Genomic DNA, 27,736 nt, shown 5'->3' on the forward strand with positions numbered 1-27,736 from the left:
CACTACCCGGTGATGGCCGAAGTTGGTTCCTCGGTGAACCGATTCGTAGCTTCCCGGCGCGACTACCATCGTGTCAACTGGGTTCAAAAAACAACACTGCGTCTACACAACCATCGACTACGATGTCCAACCGGAAACATCCGAAGATGTTGACCGGTGTCTACATACCATCGAGGAGGTGATTTCCCGGGCCAGGGAACAACACGTGCCAGTATCCAAACAGTTGATCAACACTATGAACCTTGACAGCTATACTAAAGACCTCATTAGACACCACCTTGAAGACCAATTGTAATCAATAAACAAAGATCATTCAGGCCAGGATGGTGGATCTCAGAAATAACGATTTTGCCAGATCAGTTCTTTCCCAGATTGTGCAAAGCCTTTCTGGAAGTTAACCAGATTCTTTAAAAATAAGTTGATAACTCTTGTTGAGAAGGCTGCTGTGATTGGCCAACACATCGTCAGCTCCCATAATCTCGAACAAAATATGATTGGCCCACATGAGGCTGTGGTTGCCGAAAACGCAGCCAACCTACATTTGATTCCCAACAACTTTCCTGAAGTTTCAGAAATTTTAACTAACGACCTATAATCCTGTTGGCCTATATCAAATCCTTCAAAAACATGAAGGCCCCAGGTTTCAATAACATATTGAATGTAGAGCTTTAGATTCTATGATTACCTGGCACTGAGTGCCTCAGGGTTGGCTACTTCCCCTCGTATTGTAAGTTAGCTAAAGTCATACCTATCCGTAAACCTGGGAAGGATCCTTCCTCTTTTTCCAGCTACAAACCTATCAGCCTTCTCTCAGGGTTATCAAAACTTATTGAACAAGCAATTTACCTGAGTGTTCTAACATCTGCCGATGAAAATAACATCATATTCGAGCAGCAGTTTGGTTTTCAACAAAGGTCGGTCGACTGCTCACCAACTCACTCGAGTAAGCAATATTCTCAGGCGGAACAAGTCGGTATCTGAGACATCTGCCATGGCATTCCAAGTCTCTCTCAATGGCATCACTTCTGATGCCTTTAACATTGGTGTGGACGTTCCGCAAGGAAGTATCCTTGGGCCCATCCTCTTCAACTTGTTCACCTCCAACATTCCGGCTCTCCCAGATGGTGGAACGTTGTTTCTGTTTCCAAATGACACATCCATCGAACTCTTACTGCCAAACTTCAGAGAGGCTTGGATGTCCTGTCTGAGTATTGAAACAATTGGAAGAACCATATCAACACGGCAAAGACCCAGGTCATCATATTGCCACATTCCTAATCACCAATATTTGTTCCGTCTGAAAATAATAAGATATGCTTAAACGGCTCAGTGGTGGAATGGTCCAAAGAAGTTGTGTACCTCGGACTAACACTAGACAGCAAGCTTCCCAACAAACAACTTGTGCTGATTAAGAGCTGAATAAGCTATTTTTTAGCTGAAGAAGCATATTTTTGCTTGAATAAGCTCTTATTCCGCTTACAATGTTTGTTGGCTTCTTTTCAGGGAGCACATTGACAAACCTAACACCAAGTGAAACATCTTGATAAGATCACTGTATCCGCTTATCAATAGGAAGTCCACCTTATCCCTGAAAAATAACCTTGCTGTCTATAGACAACTAATCCTACCTGTTATTGAGTATGGTATGCCCATCTAGGAGAGTTGTTCCAAATGCCATAATCTTAAACTGCAAAGGATCCAGACAAAGTGTGATGTTGCAATCATTGCAGAGCCGTATCGAGATCCTCCAGCTAACGGTAACTGGGTGGCGGATAGAGCAGAAATCGCTGCTATATATGCTAGCTATGGGTTTATACCCCATGCAAGAAGAAGAAGATGCAAGCTCATACGAAGGATTCGCGATTGCCAAAATCAACGGAATCTTCGTATGCAGTTGCAACGCCCTCCAAGCAAGACAATGGAGTAGTTCATCGGAGGAGACTCAAATGCTGTTAAAGAATCTCACGTTCCCCGGTTGGGTGCTGGCTAGGAATGTTCTGTGCTTACTCACGTCCTTAAATTTCCTCCAACATTCGATGGCAACAAAAATGTTTCTTTGTGTGATTTCAAATTTGGAAATAGAAAAAAAGCAACATTTGAGTGAACTGGAAAACGTATGGTTGAAACATAAATGTCATCGATTAATGCGTACAAATTTTCCCAAAAAATAATTCCAGTAGAATGAAAAAGGACAATAATCTACAAATAAAAACTTCAATATATTTTTTTCAGTCAACGATTCTTAACACCAAATCTACAAACTAAACCTAATCGTAACAACAAATTTACGGCGTATGCAAGCTGTACGTGCTAACCTTTCCATCATCCTCCAACGTAGTGGTAGCCGCCTTGTATCCAGTCTTCTGACCGTTGATGTTATGCTGCTCGCTTTCTCCCGTCGACAACGAGCTGTACGACTTAATCTTTCCGTCATCACCAAACTGAAAAGGCAAAGTGATGTGTGAGTTTCAAAAGTTCCTAAACATTAATATTTAACTATACCTTCTGCCCTGCGGCCCACTTGGAACTGCTGGACCATGACTTTGTTCGCTTGAAACCAGTTCCAAATCCTCCCCCAACGTCTGTGCTAACATCATCGTTAGCTCCGCTGAACCGATCCTCCATGTCGACTGCCGTACTACCGGAAACTGGTCCATTGTAGGCGTTTTTAGCCTGCAGTCTGGCCAGCCGTTCGGATTCACTCATAAGCCCTCCGAGATTATTTTTGCTGTTTAACTCAATACCCACACTACCAAATCGCTGCCCCAGAGCATCGTTGGTAATAGGATAGGGACTGTATCCTCCGGTTCTTTGTTGATTGTAAGCGTTCTGCGATTCGGAAGCAGAGTAGCGTGATCCGTGCGAACCGGCCGTTGCAGCTGGGTAGTAGGAACCAGAATTGGAAGCATGCTGTTGAGCAGCGGAGTACTGCGAAGATGATGACGCACTGTTGTGACGTTGGTTGTGGGATTCGGATGAAGCTGCTGAAACAAGTGGTGCGTAGGAAGTTCCAGATTGGCTGCTGTGTTCATTTTGAGCGGAATACTTGGAAGCCGTTGAACCGGTGTTTACAGCGACTGGGAAGTAGCTGCTTCCTTTTCGACTGTACTCTTCGTGACGCTCTGCTTCAACGCGATTGGCAGAAGAGGTAGCTACGGGAGCTACGACAACTCCGACTGTGGATCCACTATCCGAATCACGGCTGTGTGATTCCTGGGATTGCTGAGTTGCTGCCACGTGGTTGGTGTAGATAGGTTGGTAGCTGGGTCGGACGTACTGCACGTAAGATGTTGAACCGGGGTTAACCGTAATTGGAATGTAGCTGCTTCCTTTCCGACTGTACTCTTCATGACGCTCTTCATTTTCGAGACGATTGGCAGAAGAGGTGACTACGGGAGCTACGAAAACTCCAACCGTGGATCCACTATCCGAGGCATGGCTTTGTGACTGCTGCGATGCTGCCAGGTGGTTGCTATATACGGGTTGGTAGGTGGGTCGTACATACTGAGAGTGAGACCGTTGTTGATTGGAAAGAGAAGAGTGATCGGAAGAAACGCCGTACACAGGTTGACCGGCATGGGCAATGTAGGTTTGTTGGTTGTCAGCAGCGGAATACTGATTAGAAGTGCTTCGAACCGGGTACACCACTGGGACCGGAACACGGTAGGTATTGCCCTCGCTGTTGGAGAACCGTGCGGAGCTATCGAATCCCGATGAGCTGACTGGAGCGTAAATAGGCACAGGAACGGGCTGCCGGTAGACAACATAGGTGTTCGATGGAACGTATCTTTGTTGATTTTCCAGTCTGCTAGCGGAAGCGGCAACATACTTGGAAGCGACATCTCCAGAAGAGGTGTAAACGGGTTGAGCAACGCCAGATGCTTGTCGTTCCGATGAGGCAGTGTAACTGGATCTAGTGCGGTAAGCATTGTTGGAATCAACCGGAACGGTGTAAACACCTGCATTGCTGTTTCGACTGGCACTGGCGTACTGACTACTTTGAGAGGACTCCTGACCGATTGGATAGGCAGAGGCAACAATTGGCTGTACGACAGTTGTTTCACTGGAGGCACCAAACTTTGATTTTGTTTTCACACCTTCCGCAGCGCTGATATAGTTCACTGGTTGGGCGGCATTTACACTGGAAGCACTATGACGCTGAGCAGAGCTGGCGTAACTGGATTTTGAGCTTCCGATCAGTGGGTAGACTGGGACAGCACCGGTGGCGGATTCCTGATGGGAATTGGCCTGATACTTTGAGCTACTAGAGCTGGATCCCGCTGAGCCTGCGTTGAATCTGACGGTTCCTTCACCGAGGGTTTCAGCGTCACTGTTGTCGGAAAACCTAAAAGTTTGTTATACTTGGTGACTTATTGAAAAGAAGAATCCACCTACCCTGAGCTACTGTAACAGATTGCACTTCCACATGGATCTGTTCCAGCTCCTGCGCCAATTCGAGTAAGTCGTTCTGCTGCCCCCTTTCGTGCGGCATTTACCGAGGCTTCATGCTGAGAGAAGTGCCTGAAATAATCGTTTTCGGTGGTGAATTAGACCAGTTGTCAAGCCAACAACGATGCAGAAATATTCTCAAATAGCTGTACTTACACTCCCTGAATACCGTTCAAACTGGAAGAGTGGAAGACCAATCCAGGGGCAATGCAGGCAAAGGTCGAAGATGAAAATGTATCATGCATTAAATAGAGCCACAGCAGCAAGTGAACAAAAAGAGAGCGTAAGTTAATTGCACCGAGCTTTAAAGTTGATAAGGTAATGCTATTTATAGAAAAGTTAAGTTCATTCATATCACTTCTTACTTTCTGTTCATGTTGAATCCCGTGCCTTCGTCCCATGTTGACAAATCTGAAATGTGAAGAGAATGTGGTTGACTTTTCAGTTCAATCGTACTCATCTGCGGAAATTTGATTTTAATTAACCACGTCAACCGAGCACATGAGTTGTGTTGTGAACAACTGCGCTTCCAACAAAAACAATTCAAGCAAAACATACAAACAACTCGTGCTTTTCATACCTTCATACATTTTGAATATATAAGCAACAAATGCTTTTCTTCTACGCTCATCATTGAAGTAACGAAGCTAAAGTTCAGATCCAATCGGAAAACATGAACTATCTACTGTTGATCACCCCCATCACCCTAGTATTAGCGCAAGTCCCACCTTGAAAACATTTTCCGCAACTGAGCAGGAATGCTCCGTTTACTGTCAGCTGTCTAAGGAAACCCTACAGAGATACTCTAATCATGGCTACCCGGACGAGTTCAGCTGCCGCAAGATGATCAACTGTATTCTCATCGACCTTCACGCTTGGGACGACGTCACTGGCATCAAAGACAACGTCATCACCAACTTCTTCGAGCCACCCGAGGTGGATGCCGACTACCGTGATCGTACCCATGAATGTCTAAGCACCACCGTCCCCAAACAGTGCGAAGGGGAACCATTTGAGTGCCCATACCGCTCGTTTCAGTGCTACTACTAACGAAACAATTCATTCCCTACTATCACACCGATCGAATCAAGCATCTCACAGAATCGTTGTCCATCGTGAACACGTCCTGCCGTGCCCTGAAAGACTTCAGCCTAGGTCACGGATTCAACCAGAAAGAACTTGCAGCCTCCCTCTTCACGTTGGCCGTTCGTACTGGGTTCTACGATGTCCAACATGGACCTTACATCGATCGACTGTACACCCAATTCGGTACGCCAGCTCTTCTGTCCGACTGCACCCGCCAGTGTGTCTTGTCCGTCCAGCAGCAGTACCACGAGGAACCTGAACGAACTTTTCAGATATTTCATCAATGCGTGGAAAATGCGATAAGCACGGATGCGTTATATGAACAGACCGCTAGACTAGTGTTGGCATCGAACAACTCGTATTGCAATGTATGTGAGCCTTCTGCACTATGCTCCAGTACTTAGTTGGACTTTCGACGAATCGTAACGCCGGCTGCAGCGGAAAAGTGTAAGCGACGTTATAATTATGGATCGATTTGAATAAACAGAACATACATTTTGTGAAATTCAATTTTAATTAATACTGTCTAAAGTCCTCTATCAGCTCCATGATAAGATGTTAAGTAAAGCTTCCGACGATAAGTACAATTTTATTAGGCCGTTGGAAGCCAGTAAGACGCTGTTTGAGCCACACCTCCCTGGTGGACAGTCCTGCATAAGGGGTTAGGCCCAGGGAAGTGGCACCCCTATCTCTACTAATAACAAGTAGCCGTAGCGAGCATAACCGCGGGCCCACGCTTGGGCCTAGCTTTGATTGCTTTGTTTTAACATTTTTATGCTGCCTACGAAAAGATGGCTGCGTGCCAGTCCCTTGGTTAGGCAGCTGTAGCGGGTTCAAAAAATGGATTTTTGTTAGGTCTTAAATGATAGTTTAGAGAATATGGGACAATTGGTTTTATACACGGGAACATTTTCTTTCGCATTATCTTGGGGCGGAGACTAGGGGACTACCTGTGCGCTCCCGGCATGAAATTTGTCTTTAATCGCGTTTTTCTCGAAACCATGTTTTTTAAGTCGGGCGGAAACGAAAGTCATATTGCTAATAGATTAATCGACTGAATTGTTTTGTAGCTTGTTCTACATACCTTTTTTTTTAGTGAAGTACCTGCATTTTTATCATTATCTTTAAAAGTGATTTTTTGTTATTAACGATTATATTTGATATTTTTGCTTGAATATCAGATCACTTTTTTCAAACGCTCGCCATTTTGTCAAAAATCAATATTTTTACAATCGGCCAGGTACTTTACTAGTTTAAACATGCTAGTTTATGAATCTTTTATCCATTTTGTTCTAGGACTACCTCCGGGTGCAAATCGTTTCCGCCCGCAATCCGCTTCACGCCGGGGATTCCAACTCTTAGACGACTGGATCACTAGCTCAACCAGCTCAACCAATTAGCACGAATTTCAGGTGCTCCTGGAATATCATGCTGGTAGATTATAACGCCCTACTTACATTATTCATTGTGCTGTGCTAACATGTAGCCAGCATAATGTAAACAGGGTATCAGCATCTACCAGCATGAGATTTCAGTAACAGCTGAAATTCGTGCTAGTTGTTTGTGCTGGTTGAGCTACCCAAGCAACACCATTTGTTGTTCAGCGAGTAACAAAACCATAGCGTGACTAAATGAAGGCAAAATTGGACACCGCATCGCATATAAAACTTAATTGTTCCTTAAAAAGTGCAGAAGGTGGAGTCTATTTGCAACTTATGTTTCCTTTGATCGATTATAATATAACAAGGGCACACACTATACAATAATTAGTGTATGGGATCGATAGTTCGTCGATCAAACACTCAGGATTCACAAACTTCCAGTTTATAACGCTCTGGCTGAACGAACAACAAAGACTAAACTTATTATTTTTGATCAGGCGGAGAGAAACCTGCTCTGGAAGTGTGAATCCTATATGGGAACAGTTAGGAACTGGACTGGTGAAATCTAGATCATTTTTTCCGGTAAATTCAATACAATATTATATAATTACCATTTGCACCATCGTAAGAATAGAAAATCGAAGTGATTTCACTGCGTCGATTATACAAACCGTAAGGCCGCTGCCATACCGTTGCGGAAAGGGAAGCATTGCGTGGCGCTTCGCTTCTTTTCATCATCATCAAGTCATCACTCACTCATCTTCAAAAACAAAATATTTTGTGATTATAATACAAAGCCTTCTATCGCAATTCCGATAAAGTACAAATCTAAGCCTTAACCGAAACAACATTACACCACAGACAAACATACATAACACTCGCCATCACATTCTTCGCAAATAAGCCTTTAGTTGGGAATGTGCTTGCATTTGTCATTGTGGCGCCACTGAAGCGTTAAACAAACCCCTGCATTTCGAACTTATCAGTGATGCCAGTTCTTTTTCAGCTCAATTTAGTATATGTCAGCTCTTGATAATGATAAGGGGACCAAGGGATCCCACTGGAGACATATTTCGCCAATTTCGCCAGCCCCTTTTTTGAAAATCTTTTCTATTATTCTACGTAGCCCATGCGCTTTTTCTGTGGTCTTATCAACCGATCAGCACTCGTATTTATTATTATGTACGGTCCTTATATTTGAAATGACGTTTCACATTCATCTGGTGATGACCGATTCTCATTCGAATAATCGATAAATCGATTGACGAACCGAAAAGTAAAATATTTGTAATGGGTTATATCATGCCTATATAAGCTTTAAATGCTCCAGAGGATCATCACCCATCGTTTCAAACATATGCTGAACTCTCATTGGTGAAGAAATGACAGCACAGCGAACAAAAAATAATCGAGTAATTAAAAAAATGAGACATCTTTGATTTTGGTGTGATTGTTTTGATCAAAATAAGCGCAAAATTCCATCTCCACCGAGGGGGCAGCAAAACCACAAAATTTACTTGCATACGGGGGGTATTCATTGGATGAAAGGGACTGTGAAAGAGTCATTCCGCTTGTTGTGTAATATTACGCTGTACGATGTACACAGAATTTGTGAACAAATCATTTTAATGGGTGTAATCAACCGGTCCGCACTCAGTTACCATGGGAACGTAATTTGTGATTAGCCCGGTCCCTTCCAAATTGTATCATTATTTATGTACGGCCTTAAATTTGATATGACGTTTCACATTCATCTAGTGATGGCCGATTTTCATTCGAATAATCGATAAATCGATTAACGAACCGAAAAGTAAAATATTTGTAATCGGTTATATCATATAACTTTTCCAGAGGATCATCACCCATCGTTTCAAACATATGCTGCACTATCATTGGTGGAAAAATGACAGCATAGCGAACAAAAAATAATGGATTAGATGTTAATCGAATAATTTAAAAAATCTGATTTTGGTGTGATTGTTTTGATAAATAAGAGCGCAAAATTTCATCTCTACCGAAGGGGCAGCAAAACCACAAAATTACCTTGCATACGAGGGGGGGGGGTCATTGGATGAAAGGGACCGTGAAAGAAGACACTAAAATAGAAAGTTTTTCTTCCGACTGTTTCAGCTTAGTATCAACTTTAAGTAACTGGTGTTCAATACATCATGAATAATATTGATTGATACATATTGTTTGCTTTGTACACATTAAAGTGATGAGCGGTGGTAGAAAGGGCACTCACGTTTAAAAACTTGTTTCCAGCAAAAAAAAATCACACTTTACAATCAAAACAAATCTCTTAAAAAGGCTGAGCTTCTGTGAATTTCTCCTACGGATCCGTATTTCTGCAGAATTCAATCAATTCTATAGATCTACAGAAAATTTCGTAGAACCGACATCACTGATTTCCATCTGTTTTGTTTTTATTCAACACAGCTGACTCGTTGACAGAACGAGGGAAAAACAACTATTGAAAAAAATGCATGAACGAGGGATGCCCCGGTTGCTAAACAATGCTTCGGAATGTGCATGATAGAGGGTGCTAGTGTGCATACAAAATACGCTTAACGGTATATTTTGAAGAATTTTCTACTAAGACATATGTCGACCTTATTGAGTTCTTCAACAGTAAATCAAAACGCTCTCACATAACCATAACCAAGTGCAAAATTGTGAACCGATTTAATTTTTTAATATTTGTAATATTTGGGAACATTTCGCATTATAGCAACATAAATTTGGGCGATAGTGTACACACTACTAAAAAGTCATGTAAATTTCGGTTCCCTGAGACCGACACATGTAAGCGGGCCTTTTGACATAAGAATCAGTTGAAAGAAACGTGGAAATCAATTCTCTTCGTCGACTAGCTGATGTTTCGGTTTGAGAACACTTAATTTTACATAAAATGTTTGTTTACGTTCTATGATTTACGTCCAATATGGATTACGTCTCGTGTAAAAGTAGTAATTTCTAACGAAACGAAGTGACAGACTGGCGAAAAAATCCATTTAAATAATGTGGTTCACTGTAATAGAATTTTCTTGGAAGCTTGTGCCATCATCCACCAGATGGGTTAGTTTTTTTGTTTTGATTTGAACAAAGTTGATTTTGTGTACAATGATTCTTTGACAGTGTACAAAGAGTGCGTATCATTTTGTCATTTTTTTATGCATTTCAGTTTTGAGTAGAGTGAAAGAGATAGAACCAAAACATTCTAGTACATTTGGTGAAAATGCTAGTTCAATCTAGTAGTAGTGTTGCAATGTTGTACAATCCAGTAGTAGTGGTGTTGCCATGTGGTACACTGAAAAATTGCAATAGCAGGTTAGTCACCAAAGTTTTCGAGCCGCTCCGTCTGTCACTTCGTTTGTGGTATAATCCAACTCACCGAACTATTGCAACAATGTTAAATAATACGTTACAATAATGTATCTATTGTTCAAAACACCATGAAAAGTCTACAACGAGTGTTTTTGACGTTGTAGATGAGTGGATATTATAATTAATTATTCTCTTTTAAACTGCAACAATAACGCAACGATTTGTCAACAATACCGCATGAATAGGTATTATCGATGGTATTCATGTTCCAGTTATGTTGAAAATAAGTAATAAATGCGCAGTTTGGACAATCATAAAATTATTTGTGTATGTGCGTGCTTTAAACGTCACTTGTCAGTAGTAATGCAGCACCCAGCAACCAGAATGTACGTATATTTAAAGTTGTTTCTGTGACATACAAACAAACCAATCATATAGAATGCAAAAAAAGGGCCTATACCTACAAAAGTGGAGGCCGTATACGTGCAAATTTTAATTTCTTTTTAATCGAGTTGATTTGAAATTATATACGATTCAATCTGTAATAACAAATTCAAAAAAAAAATCAGATTGACCACCCACGGTTGCTGCTCTGTTATTACCAGATCAGCTGCAATTACACAGAGAACCAACAGATGATGTTTGGGACTAACATTCATCCTCAATGTGTAAGAACTGGAGATCTAATATTTAGCAATACCAGCGCCGGCCGTGTCCGAATGCAGGTCAACTAGGGAATGGGAAGAAATGTGTTGACGTGGTACTCGCTGTGAAGGAAACCGAAAAATCCTCTGCGCTTCCACGAGAAATCACTGGGATGTTGGATGTGGGGAAAGGTTGCACGCACACGCAGGGATCGTTTTTTGGTAGAGCGATTATAATACACAAACACACACACACACACACGCGCGCGCACTCATCCAATTTCTATTTTTAGATCAGGACCCACACTGTGGTAAGTGATGCGATCGGTGTTAAAGAAGAATTTGTTTTTCATTAAAATCTAGTGGGTATAGAATAAGGCAAAGTGAAAAATTGCAAGGAAGAGGACGGGCTTGGGATTGAACTACCGACCTTCTGCTCAGTAAGCAGAAACCGTAACCACTGAGCTACCGAGCCTCGTCAATTCAATCTGTAATAACAAATTCAATTTGAAAAACCTTACGATGTAATTCGATTTAATTTGTGATACAGTACGATGGAAAAAAGATTCGTCGTATATAAGTCGGAAATTTGCATTCTACACGATTTAACTTAAACATAATGCGATGTATTTCATACTTATATGCGATGTTGACTTAAACTGTAGTTATTTACGATACTTTCTGTACATTGTTATACGACTTCTGGTTGTCGAATGATAGCGACATCGGTGAAGCTCCTTGGCAGGGTTGAAAAAATCACCAGCATTCACTATGAAATGTATGTTTCATCCATAGTGAACTTTGACGAATTTTAGCGTTTTTTTTTTCAGTCCTGCTCTTTAGTCAGCAGCCATCTGGTTTCCGCATTGGGAGCTACTTATTCTGGCTAACGCACTCTCAACGGCCACATCCCCGTTCGGCGGTATTAGCTTGACATCAGCATCAAAAACTAACAACATAGATGGTGCCACCAGCTCCAGCAACAATCGATCCGTCACCTCAGGCTTATCACCGTTCTCTCTGGCGCTTTGCAACGTCCTCTCAACAAACTACGGCCACGCCAGCCACTGTTGGCATCTTTGTTAGTCGCCATCGTCTTCCGCCGTCCGTAATCTTATTGTTCTCGTCGTGGTCTTCCTCATGGTAATTTGTTAGTTCCATTTCATATACAGATGTTAGCACATGCATAATGAATTCTCTGCTTTTGTCAATGTAGTCCAACATTGTTTTACAACATTACAGTGACATGACATAGTTGAGCCATAATTGGAGCAAACTCTTACAGTAACAACTTGATCGAGTTGATTGCAAATCGAAGTTTAAAAATTTATAGCTTAACATACAAATAGGTCCTTCAACATATATTGGTTCAACACCTTTTCGGTAACATCTCGAAAGAGTTGCGCAATCGATACAACAATCATATAATCCACACTCTGTTGCATCAAAGTTTAAAGAAACATAATGTTTTGTGAAACTCACTCAAAAAATACAACACAAGTTAGATTTGTCGCTCAAGTACAATATCACGTAGTAGGGGAAATGGCTCTAATGTTGGCCTATGGATCTAAGCTTACCGCTAAAAATTTGCTATTTATCCATTTTATCTAAACACTTAGAAATAACTAATTTTACATGTGACGGAATCCATCTTTGACCTAAAAGATGAGACGTAAACAAACATGTCATGTAATATTAAACGCTCTGAGACTGAAAAGTCCGTTGCTCGACGAAAAGTACGTTTGATTGAGCTATATTTCGCGTCTGTTATGACTCAAATTTATGTCAACATTGACGCTCGTATATGTCACTCTCAGAGAATCTAAATTTACATGAATTTTTCTAAGTGTGTAGATGAGCGCGTCATTGGGACGGTACAAATAGATATTGTTGGTCACTATTGAAAATTTAGTCGATTGCTGAATTTATGTATGGGCCCAAATAAGGCGCATTTAGGCCGACATTACATCCATTCCCCCTATACCAATTTGAGGGTAACATGTTGGCACCTCCCATGCATGATTTGAAAGGTCATCCAAGCAGTACATTGAAACAGTTGAGGTTTATTGAGAGCTAAAATAAATCAAGCAACAAACTTGAAACAGGTTCGTATCAATATGTGTTTCTTGTACAATTTAAGGGATTTCTGGGCAACTTAAATTAAAAAAAATTAAAAAATTGACGATGTGTAGCTTGGGCAGTCAGTTTCTTACCAAACAATTTCAGATTTTAGGATTTTAATTAGGATCCGATTGGGAGAAATTAAAGCATTGTGGAGTAAAAATTTAAAAGTTTGCATCGGTCTAATGTATACTCTTCAAAAGGTCAAAACACAATTTCAACAAACAAATTTGATAAATGTGAAAACTGACCAAAATGCTCAAGCCACTTATTTGTCGGCGGTCACGATTGAGCAACGCAACTAAGATTCTGCTGTACAAACTTATCGTTCGTCCGTCCCACAGTGGGGCAGCGAAGCCATTCGTGTGGCCAAAACTTCTAGCGCCGTTGGTTTGCTATCTACAGCGATACAATGTTCTACAAAGTTGCTCAATACTAAAAGCGCCATCTTTTGAATGTTTCATATTAGTTCATTTTTACGCCACATAGGTGGCGCTTGAGTCTATCTTTTGAACGGAGCATCCTAGCCGAATGGTTTTTACGGCAAAGTTGTTTTTTTTTCCTTTGGTTTGTTTTTTCCGTCGATCTTGTTTTCCGTGCTGAGCACCAATGCTACCGACGTGCTAGGAAGGCAGCTCCCACATCTGGACCCTACCTATCGACCCATCAACTCATGAACCGGGGACCAACGGCTTTACTTCCCATCCGAAGGAAGGCGTGATCAGAGATGTTATGCCTCAGAACATTACGGCAAAGTTGTGTAATTTGAATTGTTGAGTAATGTTGTTGAAGACATCGAAACTCTATGACTCACATTAAGCGAGATATCGGGCAATTAGTAAAACTAACCTCTAAAATTGCGTTTTTTCTTTTTTTCACCTACATACGTCAAATGTATAAGTTTTATACTCTTATAATTATCAAAATGGTTTGACTCATCCAATAAATGCCCGTTACTTTATATATCATGCCTTATAATAAAGTTATTAACATAAATGTCTCAAAAAAGTGATGTATAAAAATGTCAATTACTCAAAATATAGCAAAAAGTAACAGCCAATTTTTTTACAGTGATTAGTGTAGATCTTGCTGAATAAAATAACGACCACAGTTCAACAGGCAACTGCAAGCATTTTCATATAACATCATTTGAATATTGCATATGGTCAATTGTTTAAAATTTGTTGAAATTTTGCTTTGCGTGTAAAACATGATAAGATGTAATTGATGAATGCAATAGATGCATAATTAGATTACTAGAAGACTCAAAACTGCTGGTTTAAAATGTCCATCCTCCAACGTCCTCCATAGTGTCCTTTCGACTTGTTTTGCGACTGTATCGTTCCCGACATTTTCTGAAGTCTTTATTTCTGGCTTCCTGAGCCTCCTCGCTTAACATACCAATTGGAAGCAATGCAATTTGGATTAAAACCTTATGGACAGAGGCTGACATAAGATACCATTTTTAAAGGCTAACTTAAAGACGAGCAGTTTCTTCAACTAAATTTCGAAATGCTGTTATTTTGATCGAAAATCCGGAAGACAACGTACGAAGAATTGTATCGCATCGGTCAATTAATTCTTCATTAATACCAGTTATTGCACTTGTTTGGGTTGCGTTAGTGAAGAATCTGTGTGCTTTTGTGCTTGTGTTTCTGATGATGTTTTACACACAAAGCAAAATTTCAACAAATTTGAAAGAATTTACCATACACACTTAGAAATAACTAAATCTACACGAGACGGAATCAATCTTTGACATAAAGTATGAAAAGCAAACACAAATTGCATGTAAAATTAAGGACTCCGAGAATGAAAAGTTCGATACTCGACGAAAACTACGTTTGATTGACATGAATTTCGCGTCTGTTATGGCTCAATTTTATGTCAAATTTGACGCTCGTATATGTCAGTCTCAGAGTATCTAAAATTTAATCAATTTTTCTAAGTGTGTATGCACTAATCAAATAATGTTATATGAAAATGCTTGCAGTTGCCTGTTGAACTGTGGTCGTTACTTTACCCAACAAGGTCTACACTAATCACTGTAAAAAAAATTGGCTGCTACTTTTTGCTATATTTTGGGTAATTGACATTTTTATGCATCACTTTTTTGAGACATTTATGTTAATAACTATATAATAAAGCATGGTATATAAAATAATGAGTATTTATTGGATGAGTCAAACCATTTTGTTAATTATCAGAATATAAAACTTATACATTTGACGTATGTAGGTGAAAAAAGGAAAAAACGCAATTTTAGAGGTTAGTTTTCCTAATTTCCCAATATCTCGCTTAATGTGAGTCATAGAGTTTTCAAATTACACAACTTTGCCGTAAAAACCATTCGGCTATAATGCTCCGTTCAAAAGATAGACTCGAGCGCCACCTATGTGGCGTAAAAATGAACTAATATGAAACATTAAAAAGATGGCGCTTTTAGTATTGAACAACTTTGTACAACATAGTATTGCTGTAGGAAGCAAACCAACGGCGCTAGAGGTTTTGGCCACGCGAATGGCTTCGCTGCCCCACTGTGCGTCCCTCACGTACGCTTTTCCAGCTTGGCACACCTGCGCTCAAACATGTCGAAGAAAGCTTCAAGTCAGACAAAACAAACTTAGCTAGATGATGTTGGATTTACCTTTCGCCAACTAACACAGCCCATCCACACTGTAACCTAGTTGTAAACTTCATTCTTCGACTTCGGTTGTCCGATCTCCTTTCAACCAATTCGTCAACCGAGCAAAATTTTTGCAACTGCACCACACACAATCCAATCGGCAAACCCATTTTAAATATACGCAATGTTTGTGTGACTTTTCCATACACGTTGCAACCAGGTTGGCAGACTTAAACTCCACCTACCTTAAATTAAAACGTTTCGATATTTCTGATATAACTATAAATTTAGTCTTGCAACTATTCCACACACGATACAGCACCACCCCAACCTGGTTGTAAACCAGATTACAATGAGTATGGAATCCATAACGAACTTCAGAATGCATGCGACAAACACACCTTAAATGTTGGTCCAGCAGGCTTCTTTCAAATTTGTGGATGGGATGTTCTATATCAGAAAACGGTCTGACAACCCTACCGGGCACCGTAGTTATAGGAAAAAAATAAAAATTTTCCTCCCCAAACCTGTCCCCAACCTTTCAATCCATTGTAACATCGATTACAACAATAATTCAAACAACTGAGTGACTTAGAGTTGGTAAATTCCAATGTTTTATGAATATAGGTCAAATGTCTTAACTATAGCAACTCATTCAAGCATTTTTGTAAAGTGTGCTCAGTCCAGATACCTACGTGAATTTATATCATTTTCGAGAATTAATTTTAGTACTGCCTGTATGTGTGCATGACTATAGAGGTACCTACAGAAAAAATCTTATCAAATGCTTTTTAATGAATTGCATAAGAAAGCACAAACATTGTAATCAGCAAAATAATTCATGCACAATTATGAAACACAAAAAAAAAACAAAATGCAGTGGTTATAAAATTGACGCTGAGAACAGTTTCAACAAAAGAGGTGTGACACCAAAATGATATTTGGTCTAGATAGCGGAATGAAAACAGTGTCGTCATACCTAGTACAAACAAACTTTCTTTGGCGCACAATGTAAGTTTTTTTTTAACAAGAGAATGACTAGCCAATTTGACGGAGATCTGTAGCAAACAGTGTGCAATGAATACAGCTTTATTTAAAACTCTCTATTACGGCAAACCGCAAATATACCTTCCCTAAACGCACGGTCCATTGTAGCATGGTTGAGTTTTTGGTGGCGGACTTGGAAGAATGACACACTCCGGAGGATTTCCCAGTGCATCGCTGGCAGCCGTGCCGATATCAAGCGTAGCCGGAAGGTATTGGATTAAACAGTCCAAAAGAATGTGTCCGATTCGCTCCGGTTCCTTGCAGTACTGTTCGGCCACTTCAGCTACGCATAACTTGGTGTGCTCATGGAGCAGTGGTTTGGAACCGAACTGCACATACAGCTTCTCTAGATCCATTCCAGTTGTTTTGTTGTAGATACCGGTCCGTACGAAGAAACAGTACGCCAGCGCTGGATAGTCTGGATTTGACGCTACGCGGCCTTGACAGAAGTCCAACAGCGATTCCGGCGAGAGACTTTCGATGTGCATACAATCAATATCTGTTTGCACGATTTCACTGAAATGATATGGAATCCATTTCACTTCGTCACTGATTCCAGCGTAGTTTTGGTAATAGCACTGGAACGTTTGGTACGCTCGTCCAAGTGTATCAGTTGTGTTCAGGGGCTTCACGTTCTGATCGAGGCATTCTTCGGTATGCTGTTTGTATTGACAATCGGTCGTAGATGGAATAAAGAACTGACTGAACACGTAGTCCTTAACCTCCTGACGATTTTCATTCCACGCGTGCAACTCAATAAATATACAGTACATAAGCTTCCAAACACTCCGTTCATTTGGATATCCGCTGCTATGGTACCGCTGGAGTGTTTCATTGGTAATGAGCAAATAATTGGCACATGCCAATTCGGCATCACTAAACGACTTCCATCTGGGCTCATCCAAATTCTTGAGAGCCAACGAGCTGTGCAGTGCCAAAAGTGACACCAAGAGCAACAGGTAGCCACTCATTTAAAATAAAGCTATTTCGTAATGTATCCAACAGTAAACTAACCACAGCTTGAGCATGCAACCCAACTTATAGTGATCGTCGACAAAATTAAGTTTGTGTTTTTTCTGTTAAGGCACGTACATAGAAATCATTTTTTCGTGCTCAAGAGCCTCTCGATTCGAAGCTGAAGTCTGAGGAGAAAGCAGGAATGCTTTTTTTTTAAATAAGGATATCCATTTTAAAAAATACAATTTTTTCCAAACACAGGCACATTCATAAAACGGAGAAGGAATGTTTATTTGCGTAGCACGATCATAGTCCACACAAAAACACTAACCCAAAAGAATGACTATGTGTTGAAATGATCTTTCTCTGTCACTAGCAGTTGATATGCTTTTAAAGTTTTGTTCAATTTATTTTATACAAGCAAACCAATCAATACAACGATTCCTATCATCACTAAATGCACGGACCATTGTAGCATGGTTGAGTCTTTGGTGGCGGACTTGGAGGAATGATACACTCTGGAGGATTTCCCAGTGCATCGCTGGCAGCAGTGCCGATATCACGTGTAGCCGGAAGGTATTGGATCAAACAGTCCAAAATAATGTGTCCGATTCGCTCCGGTTCCTTGCAGTACTGTTCGGCCACTTCAGCTACGCACCGCTTGGTATGCTCATGGAGCAGTGGTTTGGAACCGAACTGCACATACAGTTTCTCTAGATCCATTCCAGTCGATTTGTTGTAGATATCGGACCGTACGAAAAAACAGTACGCCAGGGTTGGATAGTCTAGATTTGACGCTATACGCCCTTGACAGAAGTCCAGCAGAGTCTCCGGTGAGAGAGCTTCGATGCGCATACAATCATACAGTGTTTGCACGATGGCACCGAAATTATATGGAATCCATTTCACTTCTTCACTGATTCCAGTGTAGTTTTGGTAATAGCACTGGAACGTTTGGTACGCTCGTCCAAGTGTATCAGATGTGTCCAGTGAGGCCACGTTCTGATCGAGGCATTCTTGGGTATGCTGTTTATATTCACAATCGGTCGTGGATGGAATAAAGAACTGGCTGAGCACATAGTCTTTAGCCTCCTGCCGAACTTCATCCCACGCGTGCAAATCGATAAAGATACAGTACATAAGCTTCTGGTCGCTCGGTTCGTTCGGATATCCGGTACGGTTGTACCGTTCTAGTGTTTCCTTGGTAATGAACAAATAATCGGCACATTTCAACTCGGCATCATGAAACGACTTCCACCTCGACTCCTTCAGATTTTTAAGAGCCAGCGAGCTTTGCAAGGCCAAAACTGATACCAATGTCACCAGGTAGCCAGTCATTTGAAGTTGAACGATTTTTCATGTAGCCAGTGTAAACTAACAGAGAAATGGCAACGCATTCTAACTTATACCGAATTTCCACGAATAATCGATTGTTGTTTTCTTTGCTAAAGCACGTTCTCGGAAATCAGGTTTCCGGATTGAAGCATTTGCTTGAAGTCAGATTTGACAGGTACATTATGTTTGCCGATAGTTCAACAAGAACTGCAATATTTTTCTTAATACACGATGAAACTAAGTTATGCGGATTTGGTTGATCGAATCTGGAATCTACACATTTCGAAAAAGTCAAGTAAAGCTAGATGACCTGAAAACTTATTGACCACTTCGGAACATCTGAAACATTTCACAAGATCGTGGGACACACCAAAATTTATGATTTTGAAAGATTATGGTCAGTTTGCAATATTCTGGTGCATGTACGAACTGATACGGTCCCGAAGAATTATGACGCGCTTTTGGAGACAATTTATTTACATCAACCCGTGGAAATTTTAGATTAGGATCAACTTTATCGCTAGGAGTTTTCCATAAACAACGTATCCATTTGTCGAATATGTGTGACCCAGCCATATTTCTATATTTTGGTATTTTAGTTTGCCCATGCAGTCAGGCAGAGAGGAGAGTGCTTCAAATTTATGAAGAATGTCTGCGTACCTATTCACTTTGTAGAACAAATTTTACATAACGGTTACTAATATTTGAATTCAAGTTGTAGCAACTTTTGATGACGAATGCTTGAAAAAGGACTTATGTGCTTCATTTTGAAAAAGTATAGGATGATTTGAACCAGTGCAGAAAAAAAACAAGATCTACCATTCATTGATCATACTCATATTTTGAAATTATGAATCAAACTAGAAGGTGGCCTATATAATTTAAGGTACTTTGATTGAAAATGAAGCACCCTAATGTACATTGATTATTTCACCCATAGGGTAGAGCGCTACTTCGTCGTAATCGCCCATTTCCGTTCTATCGATCAGAAAAGATCAATAATATCAATGATTTCAGCGTGCACAAATCAATAATAGGTTTGTTCTGATGCGCTAGTTCATTAGCTACAACATTAACCCTGTTAGAGCGCATTGTATGAATATTTACGCTCATTGTTCTCAAAACAAAAGAAGCGCTCCTAGCGAATCCCCTTTTTCTACGTTTATCCGTAGGACGAAGAAAATCTAATGGCTTTTCAATGCGTTAGGACGGAATTGAAACTCGTAGAACGAATTTAGAATCAAGAAGCAGTATTAGATTTTAAACAATATCTCAACAATTTGTGACTCTTTATCAAATCCAACGGTACGCATGGAAAGGTGAATAAATTTAGAAGTCATCTTTGACAGAAATACTTCATTTTTTGTTTAAACTCGTTCAGAAAAGAGAGGTAAAGCTCGGCTTGTGCTTAGTAGGACGGAAATTAGATCAAAACCCCTATTCTAGGTACAAATAACACCCTTCCTCTTCGTCTAACAGAGATAAGATCGTATTCATGGTTTCATATTAGCTTAGTTATAGGTGAATGAACAGCCGTTATCTTCTTAAATAAAAAAATGTAGCTCAGTCAAACGGTTCAAACACATTACTTCACACCCTATTTTGTAAAACTATGTTCCACTTTTTGGGCCTCCCTTGCCTCAGTCGGTAAAGGCGCAGTTATAAAGCAAGAGCAAGCTGGAGGCGGCTGGGTTCGATTCCCGGTCCAGTCTAGGATGTTTTCGGGTTGAAAAATATCTTGACTTCCATGGGCACAGAGTATGATTGTACTTGCCACACAATAAAACTATTATTATTATTAATTTATTTTATAAGGCTCAACCGAATTAACTTTACAGAGCCGAGGATTCTTGCTCACTATACAATACATCTTAAAACTATAGTCAAAAGGTGCAACACAATAAACATTTTATCTTCCGCTATCCAATAAACCTCCGCTACCAGAACAGGAGCCGCTTCCAGTGGTTTCATTGTATGGCAGATTCGCCAACGAGGGTCAGAGCGCTTCCATTGCAGCAATTGACGCAAAACGTGGTCATCACTCACACACTCATCACGAAACGGTTGCTTTCCAAAGTCGACGACGCATTGACTGAAAGAACTGCTGATGAAGAACAATGAGGAGGAACACACAATGGTTGTTACCGAGTAAACAGACGATCGCGTGACACACATTGAGAGTGGTCTGCTTCTGTCGACAGCCGAGTGAATACTGACACAATAAAACTGATGCAAAAATGTTACATGCTTAGAAAGCTCTCAATTATCAACTGTGGAAGAAGTGCATCTAGAACACTACTAAATTGAGCGCCGGCGTATCTTCCCAGGGACCAGACTTGGGTAATGAACCGTGGTTCAATTAAATGTGTATTTTTTTCATGAATCTGATACTGTAACTAATCATGTTTGTATTACTTCAGGCATGAAGTTAACGATTTTTCATAGTTGGAGATGCTTAACACCACATATCAGACTAAAAGTGGTCATTTTACACGATATATGAGAAGATGAAAGTATAGAGTTGATAGTTCCGTTCGAGTACGGCAGTGTGAAAATTGTATACAGAGAGTAGAAACCGAGCAAAAGTCAATTTTGAGGAAGGCACTAATCGGGTTGATCATCTTCCTTACCAAACTCCCCATGTTGAAGAGGGATGGGAAGGGGTATTTCCCCCCACCACTGGTGATCATCCCTTTTTTCATAGGAAAAATACATTTAATAGTGTTCCATTGAAATTCGCTGAAACAAAAATATAATTCATATCTTTTCTGTAGGTAAACAACTTGCAGAATCGAATGGAAATGGTTTCATCCTGGGGAGAGAACTTTTTGACTTTTTCATATTAAAAAAATGCGAATCAAAATTTAAAAAAAGAGAACAGAACAGAAATGATTTGAACCATATTTTTGATTCAGAGAGTTTTGGAAATGTTTTTTTTTTTTTTTTTATTCTTTATTAAGGAGATTTTAAGCCTATGACTAGTTCATCTCCGGAGAAAGGAGAGGCCTCAGAGTGAGTAACCTCATTATACATGGTATAATAACATTTTGTAAATAACTTTGGTTGCTGGCTCTTCAACTTATATGGAAAAAAATAACAATATAAAAAATAATGAAACAGAGGAACAACAGAAAACAAAATAATTTAAAACAAGCTACAAACGAATAATCCAAACAAAACAGAGCTCAGCTGGCATGGGTCCAATGGGGGAAATCGATCCAGCTGAGATGTCCCGACGGCCGAAAGAAATTCCTGCTATACCAAGTGGTAGATTTTTCGCTTCTTTTAAAAAGGTTACTAGTGCTACCGAGGCCGAAGTATCATTCCCGAGCAGATCGCTGATGCTGGAAGTTAGGCAGAGTGACTCCCGAAGATTTTGGAACTCCGGGCAGTTGCACAGGATGTGTTCGACGGTGTAGGGTACCCCACAGATGATGCAGCTTCTGCCGAACGGCGGTTATAGTAGAGTTTGGTGTGCCCGGTTCGAAGCCGCAAAATCACGCGGTGATCCCTCAGGTTGTCCAGTTCGCTCCATGGTTCAGTTGACCCTTTGACTTTGCGGATGAAGGTAGTTCTGTTGCGGAACCCTCGGCTTCCCATGGCGCTCGAATGGTCCGCATGATCCACCGTCTGACGTCCTGTAGGGGTACCTTGTCGGTGAGTCTGGTACCCGATGTCCCGGCTCCGGAAAGGTGATCAGCAGACTCGTTACTAGGCACTCCGTAGTGTCCGGGAATCCATATGTACACGGTGTTTTGGTGCTTCCGAGGTGATCGCTTGAACGACGCTGTGTGAGTCGGTTAATATAAGCATCGGTTTGTTGACTGGCATCGTAGCGGCACGAAAGATCGCTGCAGCCTCGGCCGAGAAAACCGAGCACTGTGGAGGAAGACTGCTGCTTTCAGCAATACCGTCTCCAAAAATCCCGATACCTACTCCGTTTATCGATCGGGAGCCGTCGGTGTACCGGTGTACGTGGTCGGCATAGTTGGACCCAAGTAATTCGGCGACCGATCTGCGCAAAATCACGGATACATCCCCTGCTTTGAAGCGGTTCTTGATCCGATTGTCCAATTGGATTCGTGAAGAGTGCCAACTTTTCTCTCCATGCCAATGAACTTTGAACACTGGGGGGAAGTTCGATGTCGGCGGCCGTGCGGAGAACTCTGTTCCCCTCGTCGAGGAGAAAGATCCTATTGTTTCCGGAAGTCTTGGCGGAAAAGACGGCTGCTTTTGTGGCAATATTTGTGTTTAAGCAGAACCGGAAAGGAAGAAGACCAGCTTCGATACATGCGGCGTCTGCTGGAGTGCATGGCAGGACACCAGATATGATGCGGATGTAGCTGTTGTAGACCGGTGCTAGGGTTCTAACCAGCTTCTCGGAAGCGATACAAGTAACCTACTGTCGATGATAGCTCGCGCCACCCGGAACCGAACATCGCGGTTGTTGGATCGGTGAGGCCGAGAGATCGTTTTAACGAGGTTGAGTCTACTGCGGCAGTCCTATTTGACCTGTTGGAAATGGAAGTCGAAGGAGAGCGTTCGGTCGATCAGTACGCCGAGGACGCGAACTGTTTTCCTGTATGGAATGGCTTAGTCGTGGATCGTTTTGGAAATGCTACAAAAAAATAAGCAAAAAAAACGTTCTTAGTGAACCGCGCGGTTTACGTAAATTGGTGCGGTTCACCACATTTTTTAGGCATAATTCGTGTATATGAATTGCCTATTTTTGGGACGAATTTAAAATCATTGATTACTCTTTTTCAAAGAAAAAGTTTAGTGATTTTTTCTTAATTTTCGATTTCTAGGTGCCATGATCTTACACTAACGAAAATCTACATTGCGGTGGTCATCGAAAAACCTGATGATTTCACGAATTAAAAGAACTAACCTTTATGTAACATGCTAGCCTAATAAATCAATATCACAATTTCACTCTTATTGTGAATTTAGAACATTTAAAGATTTTAACGATTTATAACTATGGGCCGAACATTACACTCAAAAAAATTCCACACATTTTTATTGACGAATTTCCAAGTGAAATTTCACATGTTTTATGTGACCACATATTAAGTATGTGTCCGACACATAGATATCATTTGTCGATCGCATTGCAAAAATGCATTTGTGGGACACATAAAAAGAATCATTGAAATTTTCTTAGCGATTTCGATGTTTTGATTTGAATGATCTGAGGTTTAATTCGAATGGAGTATGCTGTTTTGGTACAGTGTAAGCAATATTCGAGCAGTACACTGAACGAAAACATCTGCAATACTTCAAATGATTACTGAATTGCTCGAGTCCTTTAACAATATGCTTTCGAATTTCGGAAGATTGCGAATTTCGGATGACGAACTCACATCAGCTGATGAGCTGATGACTGTCATCCAAATAAAGAATGTTATTTTAAGAATAGGATGCTTTAGATTAGATTGATAATTTGACTGTTTTCATTTCCATATTGAATAGCCATGAACAGCCATTCCATGATTAATACAAAAATCGCTTGTTGGTACAGGAAACTGCCTCCACCACGAAATATACAATCTTCGGTTTCCACGCTTTACCAACGTTCATACCACCTATGATAGCGTTGACTATATTTCAATCTCGTTTGTCAGCTCAGATCAGCAAATTACTTTCGAACCAATACCATATGCATTTCAATTTGAGATGACAATCATGCTACGGAGAGCATTACGTATTTCAACTGAAGTCGGTTCGCTTGTCGTATCAATGTTCATCTTGTATTCAAGAGGAGCAGAAAACAACCGTCATTCGGTTGCATATATCATTCGAAAAACCGATTCTGATACTTCGATTTGAATGGTCTGAGGTTTCATTGGAACAGAGAATGATGTTTTTGTTTAAGGGCTTGAGCAATGCAATAATCATTCGAAGTATTGTAGATGGTTTCGTTCATTGTAGCGGAGAAGACTACCTACTGTTTGACACGCATGAAGTGAAATATACCCGAAGGTGCGCAAAATTATGTTATACGATCGTCATTGATGAGCTCATGATCGTATGATGATAATTTACTACATAAATTCAAAACTAGTCTTTTTTATAAGAGTCCTCGATCTGTAATGACCACATAAAGCAACCAATGATACAGACAAAACGGTTGCTGCGAATAACATGACAAACTCGCTCTGTAACATAGCTTGCCAACAATTTGCTTGTTTCCTTCTATCGCCCTGTCGTCATGAAGATTATATTTTTATTGCTTTCCACTTCTGACATAGCGTTATCATTCGGATCGTTGACCGCTTGTCATTTTGTCATTTGGAGATATTTTTGATTCCTCGGTAATGACGGTCTCTAAGATCCTGAGAAACGAAGAAGATTGGTGCATCTACATGTATACACTACAACTACAACTACAACAAGTTATAGTGCGCGCTTTAGTGACCATTTCAAAATTTAGGCGATTCACTTCTGAGAAAATCAGTCAGTCATATTAAGTGTGAGTTTTGGAATTGAGATGAAGTTTTAGTTAACAAAAATTTAAAAATATGCTCACCCGAACACCTTTCTAAAGACCTAAAGAAAACTAAAATTTGACTTCATGTTTCAAGCAAATACATACTTTTTTCTTTTATTCACCAAATTAATAGCTCCACGAATTATTCATTTAATTAAACAGTCATCGTTCTTCATACTTTTTAAAATTATTTAAGCGTCCTTCATGAAAACAAAATTTTGTTCGCATTCCATCAGTTCAAGGATCCACGAAATCCGACTTCCCTAAACGCACGGAGTATTGTAGCATGGTTGGGTCTGCGGTGGTGGACTTGGAGGAACGACACACTCAGAGGGATTTCCCAGCACGTCGCTGGCGCCAGCGCTGATGTCACGAACGATCGGAAGGTAATTACGCAGGCAATCCAACACGATATGTATCAAACGATCCGGTTCCTTGCAGTACTGATCGGCCACTCCTGCAATACAAGCCTTGGTATGATCATGGAGCAGGGCATTGGTTCCGTACTGCACGTAAAGCTTCTCTAGATCAATTCCAGTCGATTTGTTGTAGAAACCGGATCGTACGGTGATACAGTATGCCGCCTGTGGATAATCCGGATTGTGTGTGAAGTTTCCTTGGCAGTATTCCAGTAGAGATTCGGGTGTTTGCGGAACGATGCGCAGACAATCTGCCACCGTTTGCCTGATTTCGCTAAAGTCATACGGAATCCATTTCACTTCGTCACTGATCCCAGCGTAGTTTTGGTAATAACACTGGAACGTTTGGTACGCTCGACCAAGTGTATCAGATATGTTCAGTGATGCCACGTTCTGATCGAGGCATTCTTGGGTATGTAGTTTGTATTGACAATCGGTTGTGGATGGAATAAAGAACTGGCTGAGCACGTAGTCTTTAGCCTCCTGCCGAACTTTATCCCACGCGTGCAAATAAATAAAGATACAGTGCATAAGCTTCTGGTCGCTCGGTTCATTCGGATATCCGCTGATGTGGTACCGCTGGAGTGTCTTGTTGGTAATGAACAAATATTTAGCACACTCTAACTCGGCATCTTGAAACGATTTCCACCTCGGCTCTTCCAAATTTTTAAGAGCCAGCGAGCTTTGCAGGGCCAAAACTGACACCAATGTCACCAGGTAGCCTTTCATTTGAAAATAATTGACTTGTAATACATCCAAGAATAAACTAACGGTAGTTCATACTCGTCTTCTATTTTATACATTTCAACAACAGGAAAATGTTGCTTAAAAGCACCAATCAGTTTTTCGTGCTCCAAAGACTATTTTTGCGGAGGACACGCCGGAGGCGGAAGTAGAAAAGAACATTTCTATTGAGAATTCAAGAGCCACGTATTACAACCATCTCTTATCTTCGCAGTCACAATTCAAAAAAATAATTGTTTACCTGCGATGCACGTTCCAACAGCAAGCAAAACCACTAGTCCTAACTTAATCATGTCGATGCTTTCACTCAATAACTTTTCGTCGCTACCCTTGGAGGGCTACTGTACCGCTACGATCCAATAACTATTTTTTGCAGAAACTTTCTGCAAACAAACGAATCAATCACAATCCGAACTTTCTTCTAACGCGATCCAACGCAAACTGAGCACTTTATAAGAATTTCCGAATAGATTAATAGCCGTCTTTCGCCAAAGCGCTCGTGTGGAGAATCAATCGCCTGAAGCCTGTTTGTTCTAGAATTTGACCCGCTGGTGATGACCTTTGCAACGAACGCGCGTCCACTGCGATGTTTGTGATGAATGGTAAGTGGGATTTCACTGTGAGAAGCATATTTTGTACTATTTTTTTTTTTTTTGCAAAGATGCTTTTGTCACATTCTTACTCAAACTCAGGCTGCCCTTTTGATGATAAGGGAATATATATTAAAAAAAAAATATTCCAAACTCAAAGAAACCCTACTTGAAAAAATCAAGCAGATTTAAAACCTCGACAGTTACGTAATTTTTACGTGAATATTTTGAAATAAATATGTAGTCACTTGAATCCTAAAAGAATTATCTCTATGAATTATTGTGTTATAATGATCCACATATGTTAATTTTGAATCTACAGTCTCTTATTTTATCAAAATTTAGAACAGTTTGATTACCTAATGAAATACGAATATCTAATACCTTATCGATCGTCAAATCATCAGCAAATATATTATATTAATAATATTTTTTACTCACTGCTTTTTCATACGTCACGTACACACTTAAATTTTTTTTGCCGAGATTCCAATAGCCGAGTAGTTTTGTAATTTA

General features: G+C 40.5%; 3 protein-coding genes and 1 pseudogene across 4 annotated transcripts; 1 reads left to right on the plus strand and 3 right to left on the minus strand.

Moving 5' to 3' along the window:
• Positions 1-2,242: 2,242 nt before the first annotated feature.
• Positions 2,243-27,023, minus strand: fon (fondue). Of its 2 annotated transcripts, XM_065221549.1 has the most exons (6): positions 26,872-27,023; positions 4,815-4,860; positions 4,606-4,626; positions 4,396-4,521; positions 2,503-4,345; positions 2,243-2,441 (listed from the first exon to the last, which is right to left on the minus strand). In XM_065221549.1, exons 1-6 carry the CDS (start codon positions 26,921-26,923, stop codon positions 2,286-2,288), a joined length of 2,244 nt encoding a protein of 747 aa, XP_065077621.1. In that variant the 5' UTR covers positions 26,924-27,023; the 3' UTR covers positions 2,243-2,285. The 2 variants fall into 2 exon arrangements, with proteins under 2 accessions (XP_065077621.1, XP_065077622.1); XM_065221550.1 differs by lacking the exon at positions 4,606-4,626 and having other exon boundaries at positions 26,872-27,022.
• Positions 4,877-8,719, plus strand: LOC135700880 (uncharacterized; annotated as a pseudogene).
• Positions 16,256-17,659, minus strand: LOC135700902 (general odorant-binding protein 69-like). Its single transcript, XM_065221571.1, has one exon. It carries the CDS (start codon positions 17,651-17,653, stop codon positions 16,769-16,771), a length of 885 nt encoding a protein of 294 aa, XP_065077643.1. The 5' UTR covers positions 17,654-17,659; the 3' UTR covers positions 16,256-16,768.
• LOC135700901 (uncharacterized) lies at positions 18,985-26,865 on the minus strand. The gene is made up of 2 exons (XM_065221570.1): positions 20,425-26,865; positions 18,985-19,923 (listed from the first exon to the last, which is right to left on the minus strand). The coding sequence occupies exon 1, from the start codon at positions 26,613-26,615 to the stop codon at positions 25,731-25,733; it is 885 nt and encodes a 294-aa protein (XP_065077642.1). The 5' UTR covers positions 26,616-26,865; the 3' UTR covers positions 18,985-19,923; positions 20,425-25,730.
• Positions 27,024-27,736: the final 713 nt, after the last annotated feature.

The sequence above is a fragment of the Ochlerotatus camptorhynchus genome, unplaced genomic scaffold (assembly GCF_037179485.1).
Source record: "Ochlerotatus camptorhynchus isolate MF236.1 unplaced genomic scaffold, CSIRO-AGI_Acam_v1.1 ptg000144l, whole genome shotgun sequence".
NCBI lineage: Eukaryota > Metazoa > Arthropoda > Insecta > Diptera > Culicidae > Ochlerotatus > Ochlerotatus camptorhynchus.

What these genes read in the sequence shown, in the direction of transcription:
- LOC135700902 (XM_065221571.1), bottom strand. Translation starts at nt 17,653, where the DNA reads ATGAGTGGCTACCTGTTGCTCTTGGTGTCACTTTTGGCACTGCACAGC.
- LOC135700901 (XM_065221570.1), bottom strand. Translation starts at nt 26,615, where the DNA reads ATGAAAGGCTACCTGGTGACATTGGTGTCAGTTTTGGCCCTGCAAAGC.
- fon (XM_065221549.1), bottom strand. Translation starts at nt 26,923, where the DNA reads ATGATTAAGTTAGGACTAGTGGTTTTGCTTGCTGTTGGAACGTGCATC. An exon ending in TGTTGGAACGTGCATCGCAG is followed by an intron (nt 4,861 to 26,871) that starts GTAAACAATTAT and finishes TTCACATTTCAG; the next exon opens with ATTTGTCAACATGGGACGAA. An exon ending in AGTGGGCCGCAGGGCAGAAG is followed by an intron (nt 2,442 to 2,502) that starts GTATAGTTAAAT and finishes TTGCCTTTTCAG; the next exon opens with TTTGGTGATGACGGAAAGAT.